We start from the raw sequence: 22,367 nt of genomic DNA, 5'->3' as shown, positions 1-22,367 counted from the left end.
AATCACAAACTTTATATGGAAAGGAAAGAGACCCAGGATAAGCAAAGCACTGCTTAAGAAGAAGAATAAGGTTGGAAACCTCTCACTCCCTGACTTCAAAATTTATTACACATCTAGGTCGGTGGTTCAAGCTCACCAGCTGCTCCTCGGAAACCCTACATAGGGTCGCTATGGGTCGGAACCGACTCTACGGCACTTAACAACAACAACAGTGGTCAAAACAGCTTGATACTGGTACAATGAAAGTAAAAAGGGAACCCACAGAATGGGAAAAAATCTTTTGCAACAACACATAAGAAATGGAGGCAGAGACAATGACGTGGAGAGATGGAGCGGCTGGGGACTTTAGACCCAGAGAGGGAGAGGTGCTGTGTGCTGACGACCAGGAGCCAGGCTTGCAGGATATACCCTTTGGTTGGGTGATGATGCATGGAGGGGATTATAACCATGGCAATGAAATGATATATGATAGGATGAATGTCAAACTAATGATCTCCCATGTAAACTATCACATAATTCACAATAAAACATTGAAAAAAAGAGAGAGAGTATATTAAGAGAATAAGAAACGGGTCTTGGAAAGTTAAAAGAGTATAAAGCCAATACAGTCAGGATGCAGTTAGTCATGGTGGAGGAAGCTGAGAAAATCACCCAGAATGTAGAACAAAAGGGCAGGGAGGTGAACAGTGAGAACAAAAGTTAAAGAAAATTAGAAGATTAACCCGAGAAGTTCAAGCATCCAATTACCTGCAAAGCAAGAACCCAAAGTAGAGGGAAGGAAATGGTCAATAAATATGGGGCGGGGGGGTGTGCTTCAAAAAGTCTGGGGGAGCTTTCCTTTATCTTTCATCTTCACTTTTTCCATGAACTTTTTGAAGTCACTTCATAGAAAAAGTTTGATCAAGCACGTTTAAGCCCTTTAGGAGTCTTTGTGATTAAACCACTCAAACGCCCCTAAATTAACACCTGCTCCACGAGCCTTCGGAGAATGCCTCCTTCCCTGCCTGCTGGCCCCAAGCCCTATGAGCACCACCAGTCTACACCCAGAGGTCAGATGCCCTGTGTCCACCTGCTCCCCCACCTCTCTACCCCAGACTCTGTAGACTATGAAACCAGCTGTGCTGAAGTCAACTCCTACTCTTGACAAACCCTGTGCCAAGGTTTTTGTGGTTGGTTTTTCATCAGTAGATTGCCAGACCTTTCTTCCAATGTACCGCTGGGTGGACTCAAACTTTAACCTTTCAGTTAGCATTGGAACTCAGTTAAACTGTTTGCACCACCCAGAACCCCATCGGCAGACTGTACCACTTGCTAAATACTGGGTTGTGGATTTCCACAGGAAGTTGGTTTGTGGGTGTCAGGCAGGGGGAGGTGACCCCAGGCCGCTGGCTGCAGTAGTTCCATTTGCCTTGGGTTCACTGAATCAACTTGGTGCGATTCTGCCCATGGTATTCTTCCTGCTCCCAGGACCCCTCAGCTTCCTGGTAGGACTCTTCCCTTGGACCCCTCCCTTTCAGACTCTCTGTCTAGACAAGCTAAGCTCCCTTCATGATTTTAACCCAGGACCCAGAGACCCTCACCTCCAGTTCTCTACCTCTATGTGCCATCCTTCGTGGACTGTAATGGTCTGGCCTCTGAGCAGTAGCAACAAACAAGACAGGCCGAGTGTCTGACACACCCAGACATGGTACAGGCGGTGCCGACCCTTTATAGTGAAAACAAAAGCTTCCTTTCCCCCAGAGCTCTCCTCCACCGCTTGGGCTCCTCCGTCCAGTCAGTTGGCCAGTGCCCACTCTTACCCCTACTCTTCTGCACCCTTCATCCATCCATAGCAATCCCTAAATCCTAATTATTTTGTTTCCTAGATATTTCTCAAATCAACCTCTTCTTCCCCAACACCTCTCCCCAGTAGCTACCACAAGAGATCTTTTTAACACATGACACACAATTTCAACAGGAAGAGGGAACGCTGAATAGGGCAGGGATTGTGGTTATTGCTAAGTGCCTTCGAGTCGGTTCCTGCTCAGCGACCCTATATAGGGTTTCTGAGGAGAAACTGGTGGGTTAGAACTGCTGACCTTATGGTTCACAGTCCAGTGCCGATCCTACAGCACCACACCAGGAGTCCAAAGCCGGTGTGGGTAAGCTTTTTTTCTGCCAAAATTTATAACATCGTTCACAGGTCATACAAAATTATCAATTTAAAAATAAGCCTGCTATATGCGGTGTTGGGGTCAATGCATTGGACTGCAAGGTCAGTTTGAACTGCAAGGTCAATGGTTCAAGCTCACTAGCCACTCCTTGGAAACCCTATACAGAGTTGCTATGAGTTGGAACTGACTCAACAGCATTTAACAACAACAACATATTTGATCAGATATTTAACTCATCCCTAATGTGATGGCTGGGACTGTGGTTGCCTTAGCAGGACCAGACCAAATGATCTCTTGGGCCTTATAGGGTCTGGAGGCTGGATGGTCCCCACCCCTGAAGTAGAGGATTGGACAGGGGAGAGAGGAGGAGAGCTAGAAAGGAGGACTGAAGCAGGACAAGAGACTGTGCTAAGGCCTTCAGGCAGGAGGTAGGTGGGACTGGAGGAAGGCAAGGTGGCTGGAGTTGAGAGAGCAAGGGGTCAGCAGGAGGATGATACAGAGAGGAAGCAGGCCAGGCTCTGGTGGTGTGGGGCTGCAACCGTATCCTTGATGTGCTGGGAAAGGCAGGGCAGGGGCTTAAGCAGGGAAGTGATTTACCCATGACAGAGGGAAATCAGAACACAGGACCAAAGTCACGCCCAAAGGACAATACAGAATGTGGGAGACACCCCGCCTCCCCCAGCACTTCCTGCAGCACTCCTTCCCAAAGCTGCTCACACTGAGCTGTAGAACACCTGTCTGATGCTCACAGGTGTGGCTGGAAGGAGTTGCTTCTGGACCCTTGTTCCTCCTGTTACGGCAACTCACAGATGAAAGCTCTCCTCATAGGGCCAAGCTCTGTCATCCGATGGTCCCATCCACCACTCCACCACAGTTCACAGCCCTCCCTGGTGGACAGTGCCCCTACAAGGAGCTCAGGGAGGGAGGACCAGCCCAGGCTTTGAGTTGGGCAGAGATCCACCTCCCTCCTTTCTGTACCATAATACCCCAGGCCCCTCTAAGTTCCGTATCAGTACCACAGAGATAATGTTTTCTTTGAAGGATATAAAGAGGAACAAATGAGAATGTAAGGGGGTTGGGAACTGTCATGGGAAACAGCAGAGTTTGAAACCCAGTGACTGGGGTTCGAAGCCCAGCTCAAGTACTTAAACTCTGTGGAATCTCAGGGAAGGTGCCTAACCTCTCTGCGTTTTCTAAGTCGGGCATGTTTGAGAAACACCCAGTAAAAACTCAGCAAGGAGCAGGAGAGGAAAAGAGGCCAGGCAGAAACCTGGGTGTTGTAGGACCATGGAAGCGCTGTGCAGACTTGGGCTGGAGAGTTTTGAGCATGCACTGAGTTGACTGAACTCTGAAGACAGTTGTTCTGAGTACATGGGTGTGTAGACAGTGGCTGGGGGACACTGGACAAGTGAACAGTGGGGGTGGCTTAGACCAGGGTGCAGATGGTGCGGGGGCTGGGGAGGGGCAGCCGAGTGTGCTTTGTAAGAAGAGCCGGCAAGTTTGTGAGAAAGAGGCCAGAGACACCCGAGAGAGCAGGATCATGGGAGCTGAGGAAGGAGAAACGAGCAGAGCAGAGTCCACTGGGGTGGGCTAGGTTCCACAGACAGAGAGGGGCTGCTAGAAGTGGCCACGGTGTGTGTGTGGGTCCCCGGCCAGCCACTCCCGTCTCCACTCTGACAGCCCTACATCCCATGTAGAAGTCTTCAGACGGGTGTTCACACGGGGCTCCCTGGTCCCCTGTCTGCTCACCTAGAGACCAAGGCCAGCCAGCACTGCCTCTCCCCTTCAGGCCCTGAGTCAGCTCTGAGATGCAGCGGTGCCATAGGAAACCAAAAAAACGAACGCAGCTACCCCACGTGGCTCCTCCTTCCCCTACCCCACCCTGGACACTCCCACCTTGTTGTTGCCACTAATGAGCGTTCTATGACCCTTAAAGGAGCACTCAGAGATTACATGCCATCTTGCTACCTGATAATCCACCCTAACGACCTCATAGCGGCACAATAATTGATTGCTGATGAGGGCAAAGGACAAGATGCTAAGTCAGCTGGGGAGGTTTCTCTCCCACTTAGTCAGAGCCTTAATATTGTGTCTAATAATAATAATGCCACTAAGTGCCATTTATAGAACTGAGGTCAACTTCGTGTTACTTGACCTAAGCCTCTACCTGGCAGGAGTAATGATTAGGAGCTTGGGCTCTCGAGCCAGATCTTGTGGTTCCAGACTCAACCCTGTGCTTACTAAGCAAGCTGCCGTACCTATCTATAACTCAGTTTCCTCCCCTTTAAATGAGTTCTGGTGTGGCGCTGCTGGACTGCAAGGTCGGCTTGAACTGCAAAAAAGCCCTACACAGGGTTGCTATGACTCGTTGACACTTCACAACAACAACACTAGTACCTACCTCACAAGTTGTCAAGAGAATTCAGTAAATTAACTCAAGGGAGACACTGGGAACAGTACTGGGCACACAGTATATGGCTAAATAGAAATGAAATAAACTGGGCTTCCTAGGGCCTAAGTAGGATAAGATGGAGCAAACTATTTGCCAGAACTCTCTCAGGGAGCTGGAAGAGATGTTCCTGCAAGTTGAGGGAAAATACCCTAGGATTAGGAGGTCTGGTAATGAGTGGTTACGAATCGGGCTGCTAACCTCAGAGTCAACAGTTGGAAAGCACCAGCTGTTCTGCGGGAGAAAGATGAGGCTTTCTGCTCTTGTAAACATATACAGCCTCGGGAAACCTGTGCAGGGTTACGATGAGTCAGAACTGACTCCACAGTACATAACCAGCTCCCTAGGATTGCTAGCTTCCTCTTTTTTGGTGAAAATTTACATGGCAGTTAAGGTTCCCATCCAACAATTTCTACACAAATTGTTCAGGGAGATTGGTTACATCCTTCACAGTGTGTGGACATTCTCATGACTCCCAGTCTGGTTCTGTTTCATCAATTTCTCTGCCCCCATTACATTCTCAGCTCTGGTCTCACAGAGATGATTTCCTAAAGATGCACGGTTTTCATGATTCTATGAGTCAATCTGTCAATTTGCTAAAAACGTGAACTCAGGGCCTTGCTTTGGTTCAAGGTTTAAAGAGTAAGAGTCACAGTCTCAGGGAGCCTTCCTGTCTCAACCAGTCTGGTGGCGGTGGTGGCGGTGTGCTGTGGAGTCAGTTCTGACTCACAGCAACCCTGTACAGGGTTTCCGAGGCTGTAAATTTTTATGGGAGCAGAAAGCCTCATCTTTCTCCCGTGGAACAGCTGGTAGTTTCGAACTGCTGACCTTGAGGTTAGCAACCTGACTCATAACCACTACGCTACCAGAGCCCCTTCGACCTGTCTAGTAGGTCAGTGTCTTTTGTTTGGCTGTTTTTAGGAATTTGAGTCCAGTCCACATTCTACTGGGTCCATCTATTGTAGTCCTGCTCAGAACACCTACCTCTGTTCAGAGAAGTCTGTGTCTGGATAACTCGGGGGAATCTGGTTATTGGATATTATGGAGCAGGGGGTTCAAGTTTGGGTCTAGAACTGAGTTGCTGAATACGAGGCAGAGGCTAAATCATTCCATCTCAATGTAAGTGTTGAGCAAACAAGTGAGGGACACTGACGGGGGCGGGGCAGGGTGCCAGGAGGGCCCCCATCTCCCAACCAGCTCTGGTGGAAGGCCTTGTTCTTACAAGTCTGGGGAGCTGGGGCCTCTTTTAGCCTCCAGCATGTGGTGAGAACTGAGGCAGCCTGTGTGTCCTCATTTGGAATACAGACATTTTGGTCAAGGACTGGGGAACCACTTCTGCATGGCACCTAGCAGTCAGTACAAAAGCCTGGAGACAGGGAGGGTCAGACAGCTCTCTTGGTTCTCCTACTACAGACTGCTGTGGCCTTGAACAGCTGTGTTCACTTCTCTGAGCCCATTTCTCCTCAGTAAAGTGGGGATGGCAGTACACTTCAGCTCGGGCCGTAGAGGGATCCTGTGAACTGAGTAGAGGATGCTGAGTAAACGGTACACAGCATCCCAAGTGTCACCTGCCAACATCCAGTGACTGACTCGACTCTGGGAACCACCATTGCGCCTATGTGTGTGCATGTGTGGGTGTGTACACGAACGTGCAGGGGCAGACAGGCGGAAGCTTGCGCTTGGCTCACTGTCTGCAGGAAGACCTGGGTCAACAGAGGAACCGAAGGAAAAGGAGTTGGGCTCAATGTTGAGGTCTTCTCATCTCCCACAGAACCACCTTCTAGCCAGGAGCTGGCTTGAACCCCATAGGAAAACAAACAGGAATAGCAACTCTGGAATCTTTGAGAGACCCCTGAATACCACCCAGATCCCGGGAAGGAAGCCTATACCCTCTATACTTACTTGCCGTAGTATAAGATGGTTTCAGGCTTGATGGAACCGTCTAGGTGGACATGGAGTTCCACCTGCGAGGGGGCAGAGAGGGAGAGAGACTGAGTATTCCATGAATGCCTAAAGGACCTTTCCGAGGGATGATTCTATAACAATTAACCACCACTTACCACCCTTATCACGCACACAGTATCAACTCTCTGCACACACCATCTTGTTTAATCATTAGGGTAGGGTTCAACGATAAGCTCTATTGCTTTCAAAACCAGGTTAAATAATGTGTGCAAGGTCACACAGCAAGTAATGGAAGGAAGAACCCAGCCCAGCGCCTTTGTTCTTAATCACAGGTGATAAATGGCAGACCAGAATTCTAACCCAAGCCCAATCTTAAAGCTTGTGCTCTAAACCACAAGACCTGCCACAAAGGGCAGCCATGGAACTGTGGGAACCACTGACCCCGGGCCACCAAGCAGGCAGGTCTTGCTCTCAAATGGTTCACTAAACAAAACCCAGTTTAAACAATAAGGACTTCCTTAAATTGTTCTGTAGTTTAAAATCAGGATTCCTTTACAAAGCAGGTGGGACTTCAGCATAGTCATTCAGGAGTTGAAAGTAGGTAATATAGGATCTTTCTAGAAGTCTGGGAAAGGGGACAAGACATGAATGCATGGCCAACCTCTCCTATGTGCTTGACCTCATGAACACTGTACACACAGAATTGGAGAGCTGGGACTGTGGAGACAGTATATGAGGACTACCCTCCCAGCTATCCCTCCGGTCGTGTGGATGAGACACCATATTTCTCGGAGCCTCAGGGCCCTTGTGATGCGATTGATGGCTTTTATGTGGCCTCACCATGGTCTTACAACTCTCACTAAAATGACTGGGTGGGACTATGCTTATGGCCCACCAAGAGAATGGGATACCTTACTAATAATGTAAATAAGGTACATGGCACCCTTGTGGGGATCAGACCATGCAAATAAGGTATATGGAACCCTCCGGAGAGGACTGGTCAGTTTTTCCATCTCACAAGGCTTAAAATGAGCCATTCCAGAGATGAGAAAGAGGCACCTGGTTACTACCAACAAGAGAAGATGGTGGTGGGTCATATCCTTTGGACCCAGGGTTGCCGCACTGAAAACCTCATAGATCCAGGAGACAAGAGAGAGAGGGAGCCGTAATACCAGAGATGGTGAGAGACCACGAGAAGCAGCTGTAGAGAAATGGTGGGAACAGAGGCAACAGAACCAGGACACCAGCCAGAAACAGCGAGCTGGGCTTCCTGGCCCATGGCGCTCGAGCTGACAGGCTTTGGGCAGGAAGCTTGCTGGCAGAGTGGGGGTGCCTCTGGGCACCTGGCAAGGTTAAAGAGCAGGGAAGAAGCCAGGATGGTTCGAAAGACCCAAGGGGCCAAAGGGCCGCAGACCAAAGAAAGGTCCACCTCGGGGTGCCTCTGAGAAGATGCTGTTCTGACTGGAGAACCATGTTCTGCCTGAGTCATACCTGATCCTGACCTGTAACCTGTTACTTCTCTAACCCTTGATGATGCTTTAGGATATGCACTGGGTCTCTAACCACAGGTTGGTAGTTCAAACCTACCATCCATTCCTTAGAAACCTTATAAAGGGTTGCTATAAGTCAGAATCGACTCAATGACACGTAATAACAACAACAACTTCTCTAATAAACCCCATAATCATAAGTACTGTTCTGTGTGGCCATTGCAATGACTTATAGGACCCAACAGAGAAGTAGAGAATGTCTGTGGGAGCAGGTCTGACTTCCTGTTGATACCAACTGTGATTCTTTCTCCCCCTCATCCCTGGTCATGCCATTTTGACAGTCCTCAACTGAAAAAAATGAGATCTTATCGCCCGCCTGTTCTACAGTATTTGTGAGGGTCAGTAGACAGAGCAGGGGAACATGTGTGGTGGCTACCTCTCAGCCAGGGTGTTTGCTGGAGGCTCTCATGGGAGGCATGCAGGCTCTGGGAACCTCAGGGGTGGGGCGGGGAGGGGGGAGGATTTAACCATTAGCATACCTCCAGGACTCTCCTTTAGGGACGGACTTTCTCAGGAACATGGGTCCCTGAACAGGAGAGCTGGCTGTGCTGTCTATGAGAGAGCAGCCTGGGAGCTACTGGCCCAGGGCATCCTGGGAGCGCTGAGACCTACTCCCACAGAGGAAACCCAGGCCTGGCCCACAGAGGCCACCAGAGAACAGACACGAAACCCTTCTACCAGCAGAACCTCAGAGTAGTCAGACCTCCTGAGGCAGGCCAGCTGGCAGAGGGCTTTGGATCAAGTTGTTGTTGTTAGGTGCTGGTAAGTCGGTTCCAACTCAGAGTGACCCCTATGCAACAGAGTGAGACACTGCCTAGTCCCAGCACCATCCTCACAATTGTTACGTTTGAGCCCATTGTTGCAGCCACTGGGCCAGTCCATTTCATTGGGGGTCTGGGCCTTCCTCTTCTTTGCTGACCCTCCACTTTACCAATCATGATGCCCTTCTGTCTCCCCTGCCCAAATGGGGTCAATTCCTCACTCTGCCATGCAGCTCAGCATGGCAGACACTGAACTTTATAGTCCAAGGAACTGCAGCCAGCTGTGTGACCTGGGGCAGGTGACCTCACCTCTTGAGGGACCCATTTTTTTAAATTATTATTTTAAATCCTTAACTTTCACACAGCTATCATGAGGACCTAACCAGAGATGTGAGTGGCATGGTTAGAACACCAATTGCCAGTCTGGCTCTTCCACTCACTCCCTGGGTGACTTTGAGCAAGGGACTTCCCTTCCTGTGCCTCAGTGTCCTCATCTGTGAAATGGGAGAACAGTATGGTGTCCTCATCGGGCTTCCTGGGAGCTGAGAACGTCATGTATGTAGAAACCTAACCAGCACTCGGCACACAGTAAGTGAACCAAGAGTCAGTCATTCAACAAAGTCGAGCCCTTTTTGGGTGCTATGAATGTAAGGCACACAAAAAGGACAAAGTCCTGCTCCTATGACACTTACAGCCCAGCAAGGGAGAGGGACATCAAGCAGACGACGCATTGATAAATGCATACTCACCAGTCAAGACAGCACCTCAGAAAGGACAAAAAAGTCTTAGGAAAGAGGGCAACAAATAATAATAATAATAAAAAAAAAACTAACCCAGTTAGAGGCCCAGCCATAGCTCCCCTGGAAAAGAAGAACTTGGGTTAAAATCTGAAGGATGAACAGGGATCAATAAGCGAGGGCGAGGGTGAGAGGGAAAGCAAGACAAATATTCCAGCATGTGCAAAGGTCCTGTGGTAGAAGAGAATGTGGTACATTAGAGGACTGAGACATAGGACTGGAGAGGCTGAAGGGGCTTCCCAGGAAGATCTTGTGGGCCACAAGGAATCAGGCTTTCTCCTGAATGCACCAGGACGCCATTAAAGGGGTTGAAACTGGTGAGAGAGAAGGCTACTTCAGGCAAGTTTAAGAGGGATGATGATGACTCGAACTGGACAGACAAGCAGGTGTCAGGGAAAACGTTTTAGGGTAGGCCCGGTGACAGTGATTCTTATACCCTGAGATAGAGAGTTCTAGAAGGGGACTAAATCCTAAGGGGGTAAGGTGGGGGCAGGGGGTGTGGAAAGAAGGCATAATTAGTTTGGTCTTAGCTATGTTAAAGGAGATCTCTTGGAGATAATGCAAACGTAAGCGGACAGAGATGATCAGATACCCCAGTCTGGAGTTCCACGAAGAGGTGCAGGCTGGAGATGGAAGTATGAGTATTATGAGAACTGAAGTTGTTGTCTTAATGAGCTCCCCTGGGGTCAGAGCATGGAGGAAGCTAAGCAGAGGGTCTAGGATGGAATCTGACAAGTCCCAACACTCGGTGGCTCTCTAGGGGCCTATAGAAGAGTCAGAGGAAGAGTGGGTAGAGAGACGTGTGGTGTGCAGAAGAAGGCAAGAGACTATCAGAGTTTAAGGAGGAGGGTCAAGGAGTAGGAGGACAGAAACATATCACTTGGGCCAAAAGACTGATAGGACACTGGAGACCCTGAAAAAGTGTTTCTCAACTGTGGCGCTCAGTAGGAGCACCTGAGAACAAATCTGTGCTGGGACAGATACTGCCAACATGCTCCTTAGAAGCAAGAATGGTGAGACTTTGTCTCACGTACTTTGCACACGTTATCAGGAGGGACCAGTCCCTGGAGAAGGACATCACACGTGGTACAGTAGAGGGTCTTCTGTGAAAGAAGAAGACCCTCAATGAGATGCAGCGATACAGTGGCCGCAACAATGGTCTCAAACATGGCAACGATGGTGCAGACGGTGCAGGGCTGGACAGCGTTTCATTCTGTTACACACTGAGTCACTGAGACTCAGAACCGACTCAACAGCACCTAGTGACAACAAGAAGGGATCTTTACAAGGACAGATCTCCAGGTCTTTCTCCCACAGAGCTACAGGGTAGATTCGAACCACGAACCCTGTGGTTAACCATTTGGAACTCCTGTAAAATTAAATCATCCAGCTCAATTAAATCATCAGCTCTGGGGTTGGAGCCCGTATATGGGCATTTATAAAATGGGTAGCGAAGGTTGAGACCCCATTGCTGGTGGCGCTGTAGGATAAGCACTGGACTGCCAACCATAAGATCAGCAGTTCAAATCACCAGCTGCTCCATGGGAGAAAAAGGAGGCTTTTGCTTCAGTAAAGATTTACAAGCTCGGAAACCTTATACGGGGGTCACTATGAGTCAGAACGGACTCAAAAGCACCTAACAACAACAAAGGAAATGTAGAGTTTAGACTATTTTTTCTAGACATTTGCCTGGAGAAGAGGAACTGGGAGGCGGCATTTGTTTCTTTTAAAGTAGGAACAACTTTAAATGCTGATGGCAATGACCATGTTGAGAGAAAAAAGCTGTAGAGCATGTGGCTGAGAATGTAGCATGGGGGTAGAACTAAAAAACCAGGCTTGGTCTGGAAGGCTCTGAGGGTAGGAATCAGATAGTAAACTCGGTGTAGACATTTTTGGTACTTCTGGTGAAAGCATTTCATCACCAACACAAGACTCTCCAACCTAGAAAAGCAGAGACAGTGACAGAAGTGATGGCAATGGAGAGATAGAGCAGCTGCGAGCTCTAGGCCCGTGGACTAAGCAGGCTGTGCTGTGGATTTTACTGGAGTCCCAGATGTTTAACCAAAGGGTTGGCGGTTCGAATCTACCCTGTAGGTCTGTGGGAAAAGACCTGGAGATCTGTCCCTGTAAAGATCACAGTCTAGAAAAATTCTACAGGGTAGAATATACCCTCACGGCATTTAAATTAATACATAGTTTTTGTTGTGTATGTGCACATTACACACTTTTGCTTTGTTCATTTGTGAACTATATGATGTAAAAGGGAGGCCACAGGGAGGAAATAGGAGAGCTGTTATTGCAGGGAGGGAACTACAATCATTGAGATGAAACAAAGTGTTGAACAATTTGCTGAATGTAAAGCCAATGATTTTGCCTGTTAATCCTCACTCAATTCATAATAAAAAGTTACTAAAAACTATGTCTGATTGGTGGATTGTATCACTGATGGTATCCTGCTTGTGGTAACAGGACTAGTATACGAGCATGTAATGTAGTATACTAGCATGTAAAGGAGCTCTGGTAGCATAGTGGTTACGAATCGGGCTGCGAACCACAAGGTCAGCAGTTCAAAACTACCAGCTGCTCCACAGGAGAAAGAGGAAGTTTTCTGCTCCCGTAAAGATTACAGCCTTGGAAACCCTGTACAGGCTCACTGTGGGTCGGAACCGACTCAAAGGCACTTAACAACAAATGTAGTATCAAGAGTCCTGGTGTGGTGCTGTGGGTTAATGTGCTGGACTGTAAGGTCGGTTTGAACCGCAAGTTCGGCAGTTCAAGCTCACCTGCCACTCCTTGGAAACCCTATACATGGTTGCTATGAGTTGGAACTGACTCGATGGCACTTCACAACAACAATGTAATATCAGGGCAAACTGGGCAAAGTGTGCAAAGCACTCTGTCATAGTCCTATAACTACATGTGAATCTACCTCAGTACTTCCCAGGTGAAATGTCTCAATAATAAGTTTCAGTTAATAGAGAAAAAAAAAGACTCTCCCAAGCTCTCTCTCCCCTCTGGTACAGCAACTGGCAAGGTTCCGAATGGTGACTGTCTCGTGCTTAGGTCCTTAGCTGACTACAGTGAATGGAGACCCTGTTGAAGAGCCCTGATAGACATGCAGTATGAACAAGAACTATGCAAACCTGAGCCCTGGTGGTACTAAGGGTTAAGTGCTGAACTGCTAACCACAAGGTTGGTGGTTCAAACCCACCAGCAGCTCTACAGGAGAAAGATGAGGCTGTCAGCTCCCATAAAGATTTCCAGTCTCAGAAGCCCTGATAGGGTCGCTATGAGTCAGAATTCCCTTGATGGCATTGGATTGCTTTAGTTTATGAGGTTTTACTCAAGTCCCTGGGTGGCACAAATGGTTAACCAAAAGGTTGGTGGTTCAAATCTACCCTGCAGCCCTGTGGGAGAAAGACCTGGAGATCTGTCCACAGCCTCTCAGACATGAACAACAGTAACAACTATCACTATCATTGATTGAAGACCACAGCCTAGAAAACTCTATGGGGCAGAATAGTCTGCCGTATGGGGTTGGTTTGTGTGTCAGAATCTACATGCTGGCACCCCATAACAACAACAACATGATGCTTTTAGTGGAGTCTCTGGGTACCACAAACAGTCAAGCATTCAACTCCTAACTGAAAGACTAACTGCTGAAGCCGTCTAGAAGTACCTCAGAAGAAAGACCTGGCAATCTGCTGTGGAAACTCTATGGAGGCCGTAGAGTTCGGTTCAACAACACACAGGTTCACCCTGATTGAGCATCAAGTAAATGCCAACTGGTTTTTTGTTTTTGTTTTCTTCTCTCTCACTCTCTTTTTTAAATGATGCTTTGGCCACTTAGATTAGGGAATTGTTTGTTACCACAGCACAATATAGATGACACTGCCTGCCAACTAGAAAACACCACCTCTCATTACAAACTGATCAGAAAATGAGCCAAGTGCCACAGGTGGTGAAGTGGCAGGGGCAGGGAAGGGTGGGGACCCAATTTGGAAAGAATCTCCATAGAATATCAATTTGAGGAAGAGACAAATAGAAGGGGAGGTTGTTGTTGTTGTTAAGTGCCATCGAGTTTGTTCCAACCCATAGAGATCCTGTATAGGGTTTTCGAGGAACAGCTGATGGGTTTGAAGCGCCAACCTTGTGGTTCAAACTAATCTTGCAATCCAGTGCATTATCCTGCAAACACCAGAAGAGGGGGAAAAAAGGAAGGAGAGGGAAAACAGTATCAGGCAGAAGGAACAACATGCGCTAAGCAATCGGGATTGGAGGGGTTTGTGGTGGGAGATGAGTTCAAAGAAAACATTGGAGTCAGGGTTGGGATTATCCACAGGAAGATTTTAAACAAGGGAGTCACCTTTTAAATCGCTTTTGCTGGCTGCTGTGTGAAGAGCACATTGGAAAAAAGCCATATCAGAAGACAGAGAGCTAGCACAGTCCTGACAGGGGATGAGCAACACAAAGTAGTTGGTGCACGTCGGACACAGACTAGGTGCTCAGTTAGCTTTAGATAAACAGCCCATCAGTGCCCAAAAGGGACCCAGAGGACGAGTGGTATACAGGAAAAGAGCACCTCTTGGGAAAAGGATAGCAGAGCCAGCCACCCACCATACCACACAGCCATCTCGCCCTCCCTCACGGCTTCCTGGGAAGCTGCCCAGCTAGTTTCAGGAGTACCTTCCCAAGCAACCTCCCACTGAACTTTCCAGAGAATTACAACTACCTGTGGAGAAGTCTGTCAGCCTACCCCAGATGACAGTGGGTGCAAACTTGAAAACTACGGTGAAGACCCTACTTTGCTGGCCCCACTCAAGGAGATGGAACGGTAGTGACCTCCAGCCTCCAACACTCATTATTTTAGCTTTACAACCTGTAACACTGTCAAATGAGGACAATGCTCTCATTTTGTAGATTGAATAAACGGAGGCTCGAAGAAGTATCCAAGGGCACAGAGTCAGTCAGCGATGAAGACAGAATTTGAACCCGATTCTGTTACATGTATTGCTTCCCTCAGGCCTCGTAGATTCTCAGACATGAACAACAGTAACAACTATCATGGGCTGAAGATCTACTACCGTCAGATCCTTTATCTCCTTTCATCTAAACTTCTAGGCAAGATCCACATTCGTCCCATTTGCAGATCGGGACTGCCGAGCTCAGCTCAGAGGTCAGTGATCTGCTCAGGATTACACAGATTGATGTTGGCAAAGCTGAGTTGAAACCCAAGTGTGTCCACCTCTAAGGCCAAGTCCTGCTCACAGACCACATTGACTCCCTGTCCCTCCTGCCAGGCCAGCACCCAGCCTCTCGGTTTCTTCTCCCCGACTTGCAGACTGACTCAGAGCTGAGCATCTCTAAGGAAATCCTCCCCAATCTAAACTGGAAGCATCCTCAGTTACCAACAAATATTTCCCAAGCCTCTGCCACATGTCAGGTATGGGGAGGTCCTGGGGCAACACACTGAATGGCCCTTGTTTTGAAGGGATGCCAACCAGTCAGGTGAGTCCTGGGGAGGTGTGTTGACTCATTCAAGGTCACATGGGGTCAGTAGCAGCATCATGACATGACGGGGACCTGAGTCTTGGACACCTGGGCCAGATGCGCTCAGATCTGTCTATGCTCATAGTTAGAGGATGACAGAGCTGTACATCTCTAAGGCATACCCCAAAGCAGATGACTTCTCCCCAGACCCCAACACATCACTGGCATTTTTTTGTTCATTTGCTATTCTTTCTCACTCATCGCCCCCTGGAGAGCAGGGACCTTGTTTGTGTTATCACTGCAAGTCTTCCGGTGCCAAGGACAATGCCTGGCATAGACAAAAAGACCCAAGATGTGCTAAATGACCAAGTTCCTGCCTTCCTTGTCCTATGCCAGGAATGCTGCAAGGAAAAGGCCTGTCAGAGAGACAGGGACGGAGTGGCTCCATAACTTGGGTACTAAAATCACAACTCGGATGAACCGCAGGTGCCCACTGCCAGCCACACGTCCCCACCCCTCCTAGTCTTGGCTCTTACAATGTCCTGGGCCAGGGCTGCCAGACTGCTCCAGCCACACCTCTTCCCAGAGGCTGTGCTCAGCCCTGTCTGGTCTCCTACAGTTCTGAGGGGCAGAGTAGACAGGCTGGGCGTTTTCTTCCTCCTGACTGAGGCCCCGGCTGACTGTGAGCTTCTCCAGAAGTTTTGTGGGAAGGCAAAGTGTGTCTTAGCTAGAGGAGCCAGAGGAAGTCCCATGAGGAAACATCAACCTAAGAACTTGGCACCGTGATCATGCCCATTTGATAGGTGAGAAAATAGAGGCTCAGAGAGATGAAGAAACTTGATCTAGGTCACAGACAATGATGCCACAACAAGGAAGCTGGTTGACTCTAAGCCAGAGGTCTTCATCAGCATGCAGTGCTCCCTGCACCCACGATGATCAATAACAGCTATCTAGGAGACCTGGTTGGCCAGCAGTGTGCCAAGTCCAGGGAACTCTTTGACCCAGAGTCAGCGATATAGCCACAGAGGACTAGAGTGGAGAGTGAAGCGTCTAGCTGAGAAGAAGAGAGGGCACATGCATAAGTACACCCACACTTGCAGATAATACCCACTTGTCCTGGCTTCAATGACTGGATGATCAGAGCTCAACCAGAAGTAAAAAGAAGAGGAAAAAAAAAAAAGCATTCTTATACAATTTGATGAACTTGACCTACACCTATGGAAGCAGTAGCTCAAAAGAGGGAACAAATCTTTACAGCAAGGATCATTCCCACCTCCACCGCACACAGAGAGAACAGGGATGGGCAATTTGGACATTGGCTACACAGAATGGGGCGGGGAGGAGGCTACAGAGGCAAGAAATGACTGGCTTACAAGCTTTTAAGAAGGAACCTAGATTCAGAGGGCATGGAGCAAGGTAGAATCTCCACTGAGTAGTATCCATTCTGCCTAGTCAGGGCTGATAAAAGGAGATGCAGATAGGTCCCTTGCGATACAATAGCGAATAATTGTTATCAGGACTGATTGTAAGGGCTGGAAATGTAAAAGTGGATGTTTTGGGGCAAAGGAAGGGGAGTGATTAACCTTACAATCTAGGAGCACAGGTCCCTGGGATCATCAAAGGAGAAGAGCAGAGAACAGAACCCTACCCAGAGAAGCAGTGATGCCAGGGCTGGAGGCCGAGACAATGACATGGGGAGATGGAGCAGCTGGAGACTTTGGACCTGGAGAGAGAGAGGGACGGTGTGCGGACGACCGGGGGTTGGGGGAGGCAGGCTTGCAGGTTGATCGATGACTCTTGAAAGGGATTGTAACCATGGCAAGGAAACAATATACGATGAGATCAATGTGAAGCTGATGTCCTCCCATATAAATGATCACATAAGTCACAATAAAGCATTAAAATAAATAAATAAATAATAGCTATCTATCACCAGCGTCCCATGCTGAGCAGGCCTGCACTTGGTGCTTCATGTGAGGCATGTTCCACTTTACAGATGGGGAAAGTGAGGAGCAGTAACTCATGCATGCTGGTAAGTTGTTGGCCCCAAGGTAACTAATGCCTGGGTTTAAACTCCTCAGCAGTTGGGCTTCCCCCATCCACAGGACCACAGAGCTTATCTGTTCCTTCCCCACCCCTGCTGCTCTGGGGTATAAGACCCCTCAAGTGGTGAAAGCAAGGCTGCCCCCAGCACCCTGTGTAAACGTAGATTCAAACTCCACTTTGCCAGAGGGGACCAAAGTCAGGCCATGATCCTACCCTTCCCCATCCCTGGGGCACCATAGAAACCTCCTTAGGACAATGAGGCTGGTAGCTCACTGGGCCCTCTGAGATCAGATGCAGCGCAGCAGAATCATGAGGTCTGGGCTGGCCCTGCCTCACTGTGTGACCAGACACCACACTTTCCCTCTCTGGTACTATTTCTTCCTCTGTCAGATGAAAGACTTTGATAAAATACAATCTCATTCATAGTCTTCCCCCACCCCCGTGAACAGGCCTCCCCAACGGTCACATGACTCATAACAGGTTAAGGTGGGCTCTTTGCAGTAGCATTCTTGTTTAATAGGTGGTACTGGTAACTGAAAAAGCTTTGTGGCAGGAAGACAACTGAGAAGAGAAAGCTTCACAGAATCCACTTGGGTCTCGGCTGTGGGCTAGCCAGGTGTATCAAACAGCACATGGATGTTCCCCACGACCTTGGTTTTATGATCTCATTTTACAGAGGAGGAAAGCTGGGGTTCAGGGAGGCAGTCATCCACCTGAGGTCTCATTATGCAGCGAGGCAGGGATTCAACCCAATCTGTCTAAAGCCCAAGGCTACCCTGGTCTCTGCATGCACTCCCTGCTTCAAACTCTTTCCACTCCACCCTCTTTTTTGGCACAAAGTAGGAGAGGCAGTTTGGCAAAGCAGTGAACTGTATCTGCTTTGGCTTTAGCTAAATCTGGGTTCAAGTTGAGCTCTGCCACTTTCTAGTTGTATAACTTTGGGCAAGTTTCGTCCCCTCCTGACCCTGTTTCCTCATCTACAGATGGAGATAATAATAGGACCCACCTCGGGGGCTGTTGTGAGCATTAAATGAGTTACTATATACAAAGCAGTTAGAACAGTGCCTGGTACCGAGTAATCACTCCAAGGTGAAAGAAAAGTTATGTTAGCAGTTTAACTCCAACTCCCATCTGTATCAATGGGGAAAGCGTGGAGGGTTTGCCAGTCTACCTGGGCCAGTCCATTCTCCAATCTACAGCTTCCAAGACCTCAGATTTTGTGTGGCCTTCAGCAAGTCATTTAACCTCTGCATGCCTCAATTTCCTCATCTGATAGTATGAGTGAAGATACTTGCCTGATGGAGGTGTCTAGAGGATTCTTTGAGATAAGTCACCTAAGGCACCTGAGACCCAAGAACACTCAAATGGAGCCGTTGTAAGCCCTTCTTATAACAGGCCCGTGATCAGCATTGTCCTTTGATGTACCAGGTAGTTTTCCAGACTTGCCTTTCCTGGAACAGACTGGTATGGACTATCCCTCCATCCTCCTCCTCACCCTTCCCCCATGCCCAACAGATACTCGGGATGCATTTGTTGGATTGGTACATCAAACCAGGTAGCCGCCTAGGACCTTGCTCCTCAGTGTGTGATCTAATGTCCCCAGCAGCCTCAGCATCACCTGGGAGCTTGTTAAAAGCGCAGCATCTCAGGTCCCACTCAGACCTTCAGAATCAAAGTTGGAACTTTAACAGAAGTCAGGTTACTGGAATACACACCGCAGCATGAGAAGCAGTGGTCTGCTCTCCTGTGTTCAAGCTGGTCAGGACCCAGGCCTGGTGGTAAGTAGGAGAAGCCAAAGATGGCAGCAAAAGTTCCTGTCCCCAAGAGGCACTAGGGGCCCTAGCACCTGAAACCTGAAGCCTTCTGCACAGGCAGCTCAAGAAACCTGGTTAGGGGCCAAAGGTGTTGAAGCCATCTCCTCTAGGTTCAAATCCCAGTTTTGCTACTTCCTAGCTGTGTGATCTCAAGCCTACTCAACCTCTCTGTGTCTCAGTTTCTTTTTCTGTAAAATAGGGTTGATACCACCTACCTCACAAGGTTGTTGCCAGGATCAAATGCATACAGGTAATATGTCTAGGATGGTCTGATATAGAGCAATTAGCACTCAATAACTTTAGCTATTAATACTAATAATGATCATTGTTATCCACCCCACCCACGGAAGATAGGGAGTTATCTCTGGTCAAAGTGGCTCCGAGACTCATGCTGCTTCCTGATTCCCCTGCCAGCTAAGGCTCATTCTCTGCTCGTGATAAAATAAAAGAAATCATAACCCTCCCCTTCCACTGTTGAGGATCACCTGCCTGAGCAGGCAGGGTGTGGAAACCAAGTCACAGAGAGGTAGAATGACTGGGAGGCTTGAATCAGGTGAGAGGATTAGAAGGAGCCAAAAAATAGGGCTATAAGGACAGCTCTCCTACCTGTCCACCTCCACCCCTCATCCTATAGGGTTGCTATAGAAAGGCTGCAAGGATCAGATTGGCACATATAGCAAGTTCTATTAGAGTCCTGGTGTGGCGCTGTGGATTAATGCACTGGACTGCAAAGTTGGTTTGAACTACAAGGTCAGCAGTTCAAGCTCATTAGCCACTCCTCTGAAACCCTATACAGGGTCAATACGCATTGGAACTGACTCAACGGCACTTAACAACAACGTCAGGGTCCTGGTGTGGTGGTTTAGGGTAAACACTGGACTGCTAATCACAAGGTCGGTGGTTCAAGCTCACCAGCCACTCCTCGGAAACTCCTGAGTCAGATCTGACTCAATGGCATTTAACAACAACCTAGGGGTCTAGAAGAAGCCACGGTAGAATAGTGGGTTTTGAGTTGGGCTGCTAATCACAAAGTCAGTGGTTTGAGTCTAGCAGTCACTCAGTGGAAGAAAGATGAGGCTTTCTGCTCCCGTAAAGATTTTACAGCCTCAGAAGTCCCATACAGGGTCACTATGAGTCAGAATCGACTCCACAGCACACAATCACTACCACCACCACAGAGGTGCCGGAGTCCCTGGGTGGTACAAATGGCTAAGAATTCACAAGACTGTTAAAAAAAAATTAGACCCACCCAGTGGTGCCTTGGAAAGAAAGCTGTGTGATCTGCTTCTATAAAGGTTGCAGCCAAGAAAGCCCTGAGGAGCCGCTCTACCCTGGGACATACGGGGGCTCCATGAGCAGAATTGGCTCTCTGACAACTGGTTTGATTTGGTTGTTAAGTGGGGCTGTTATCTATTATTTATCTCCACAATTTCTATTTCACCCCCAATCATGAAGCTTTGCCACTGTCTTAGGATTCACATCAGGGTAGGGGTTCCTCAGCCCAGAGATAGAAGGAACCCAGAAACATTAATTTTAAAAAGATGTTTTTACATTAAAAAACGTTCATGTAACACAGAGTAGACAGGGATGGGCAACTTGGATATTGGCTACCTAAAATGGGGGGGGGGGCGCTATAAAGGCAAGAAGTGACTGGCTTACAAGCTTTCAAGAGGGAACCTAGATCCAAAGAGCGCAGGGGAAGGTATAATCTCCACTGAGTAGTATCCAATCTGTCTAGGTGGGGCTGATGAAAGGAAATGAGGACAGGTCTCTTGTGATACAATAGTGAATAATTGTTATCAGGACTGATTGTGAGGATTGGAAATGTAAAGGTAGATATTTTACAGCAAGGAGGGGAGTGATTAACTTTTCAGCCTTGGAGCGGAGGTCCCTGGGACCATCAGTGGAGAAGAGTGGAGAACAGTAAGGCCAGAGATAGAGGCAGAGATGATGACGTGGAGCGATGGAGCAGCTGGGGACTTTAGACACAGAGAGGGAGAGGGGCTGTGTGCTGATGACTGGGGGGCAGGCTTGCAGTATACCCTTTGGTTGGTTGATGATGAATGGAGGGGATTGTAACCATGGCAATGAAACAATAGGATGAATGTAAAACTAATGTTCTCCCATGTAAACTATCACATAATTCACAATAAAACATAAAACAAAACAAAACAAAATTCATGTAAAAATTAATTTACATGAATGAATGAATTTTTTTAAAAAGGAAAACACGGCGCACAAGACAAGGTGGGGCGGATGAGCGCTTGCTTACCCCAGAGAACTGGCAGCATCTGCCAGGGAGTAGCGGAGTATTTGGTCTTGAGGGATGAGGTGGGATTAGCAGCAGGGCCAAGTCTGACCCGCCTCAGAACACTTGTCACACACACACACACACACACACACACACACACACACACACACACTTGATCCTCACCAACACTTTTGTGACATCAAGTCTCATCGTTCACACACCCGAATCTCAAAAGGGTACTTAAAGGAAAACCGAAGCGCACTTCTCCGCTTTTCCTAGTTTCAGACTAGTGCTTGGTGGATTCCTGGACCCCTCCCTCCTTGGGCTGTGAATCCCCAGGCTGCTCAGAAGCGGCCAAGTGTATCTGGACCCTCCCTGACCCCACAGTTTGCCAAAGCATTAGCTGGTGGGAGGAGGGATCACTTGGGGCCCAGTGGCCTTAGCGCAGTGATCTCTGCTAGGGTCCAGGGCCCGGGCTCCTCCAGCCCTTGTGCTCCCAGCCCTCATCATTCTTCCCACAGTAGCTCATAGACGCATCATAAAATTGAAGTATAAAGTTGCTTCTAGTGCGCACAACGGGCACAGACATCGGGGCCCTATTTTACAGCTGAGTTTCAGAGAGGTCAAGCCGCCAAACCCAGACTCACACAGTTGTTCGATACCCGAGGTGCTAGGATGCCCATGTGACAGGTGATGAATCTGAGACCTAGAGGGCACAAGTCAGAGCAGAGACCCAAACTGGAGGCCAGCTAAGGGCACCTCTGGGCTCTGGACCCGCCTTTCCTCATTGTTCCTCATTAACCAGCCTGCAGGAGGGCGAGGGCTTGAACCAGGGAAGAAAGCACCTACCAGAGCCCCCATTCGTTCCTGGGGTGTGGTCGGGAAGTGCGCCGGCAAGTCCCACTCCCCTACCCCCAGCCACCGGACCCGAGCTCCCCCGAGCGCTCACTTTGGGTTTATCGAAGGCAGGTGTCTGGGTCATGGTTCCAAGCGTATGTCCTGGCGCTGTTCCTGCTGCAAAGGTCGGTAGGTCTCCGCTGGGTCCGTAGCAGGTCTGCTTCCCTGAGGGCCCGCTGTGGCCCAGGGCCGCCACGCTCCTCTTAACAGGGCCAGACCCACCGCCTCTCTGGGGCCCGCCCCCTCCCCGCCCC

General features: G+C 48.7%; 1 protein-coding gene across 1 annotated transcript in view; it reads right to left on the bottom strand.

The window, feature by feature from the left end:
- Positions 1-22,198, bottom strand: part of ADA (adenosine deaminase) — a 38,560-nt gene extending 16,362 nt beyond the window's left edge. Inside the window, exons 1-3 of the mRNA XM_006839347.1 lie at positions 22,066-22,198; positions 21,864-21,922; positions 6,505-6,593 (exon numbers count right to left, since the gene is read on the bottom strand). Of these exons, the coding sequence (XP_006839410.1) occupies positions 6,505-6,593; positions 21,864-21,922; positions 22,066-22,198 (281 nt within the window). The remainder of the gene's footprint in view (positions 1-6,504; positions 6,594-21,863; positions 21,923-22,065) is intronic.
- Between the last annotated feature and the right edge of the window lie 169 nt (positions 22,199-22,367).

The sequence above is a fragment of the Chrysochloris asiatica genome, unplaced genomic scaffold (genome assembly GCF_000296735.1).
Source record: "Chrysochloris asiatica unplaced genomic scaffold, ChrAsi1.0 scaffold00023, whole genome shotgun sequence".
In the NCBI taxonomy this organism is placed as follows: domain Eukaryota; kingdom Metazoa; phylum Chordata; class Mammalia; order Afrosoricida; family Chrysochloridae; genus Chrysochloris; species Chrysochloris asiatica.
The sequence above is the reverse complement of the archived record's forward strand: the minus strand, read 5'-3'. Positions and strand labels throughout refer to the sequence as shown.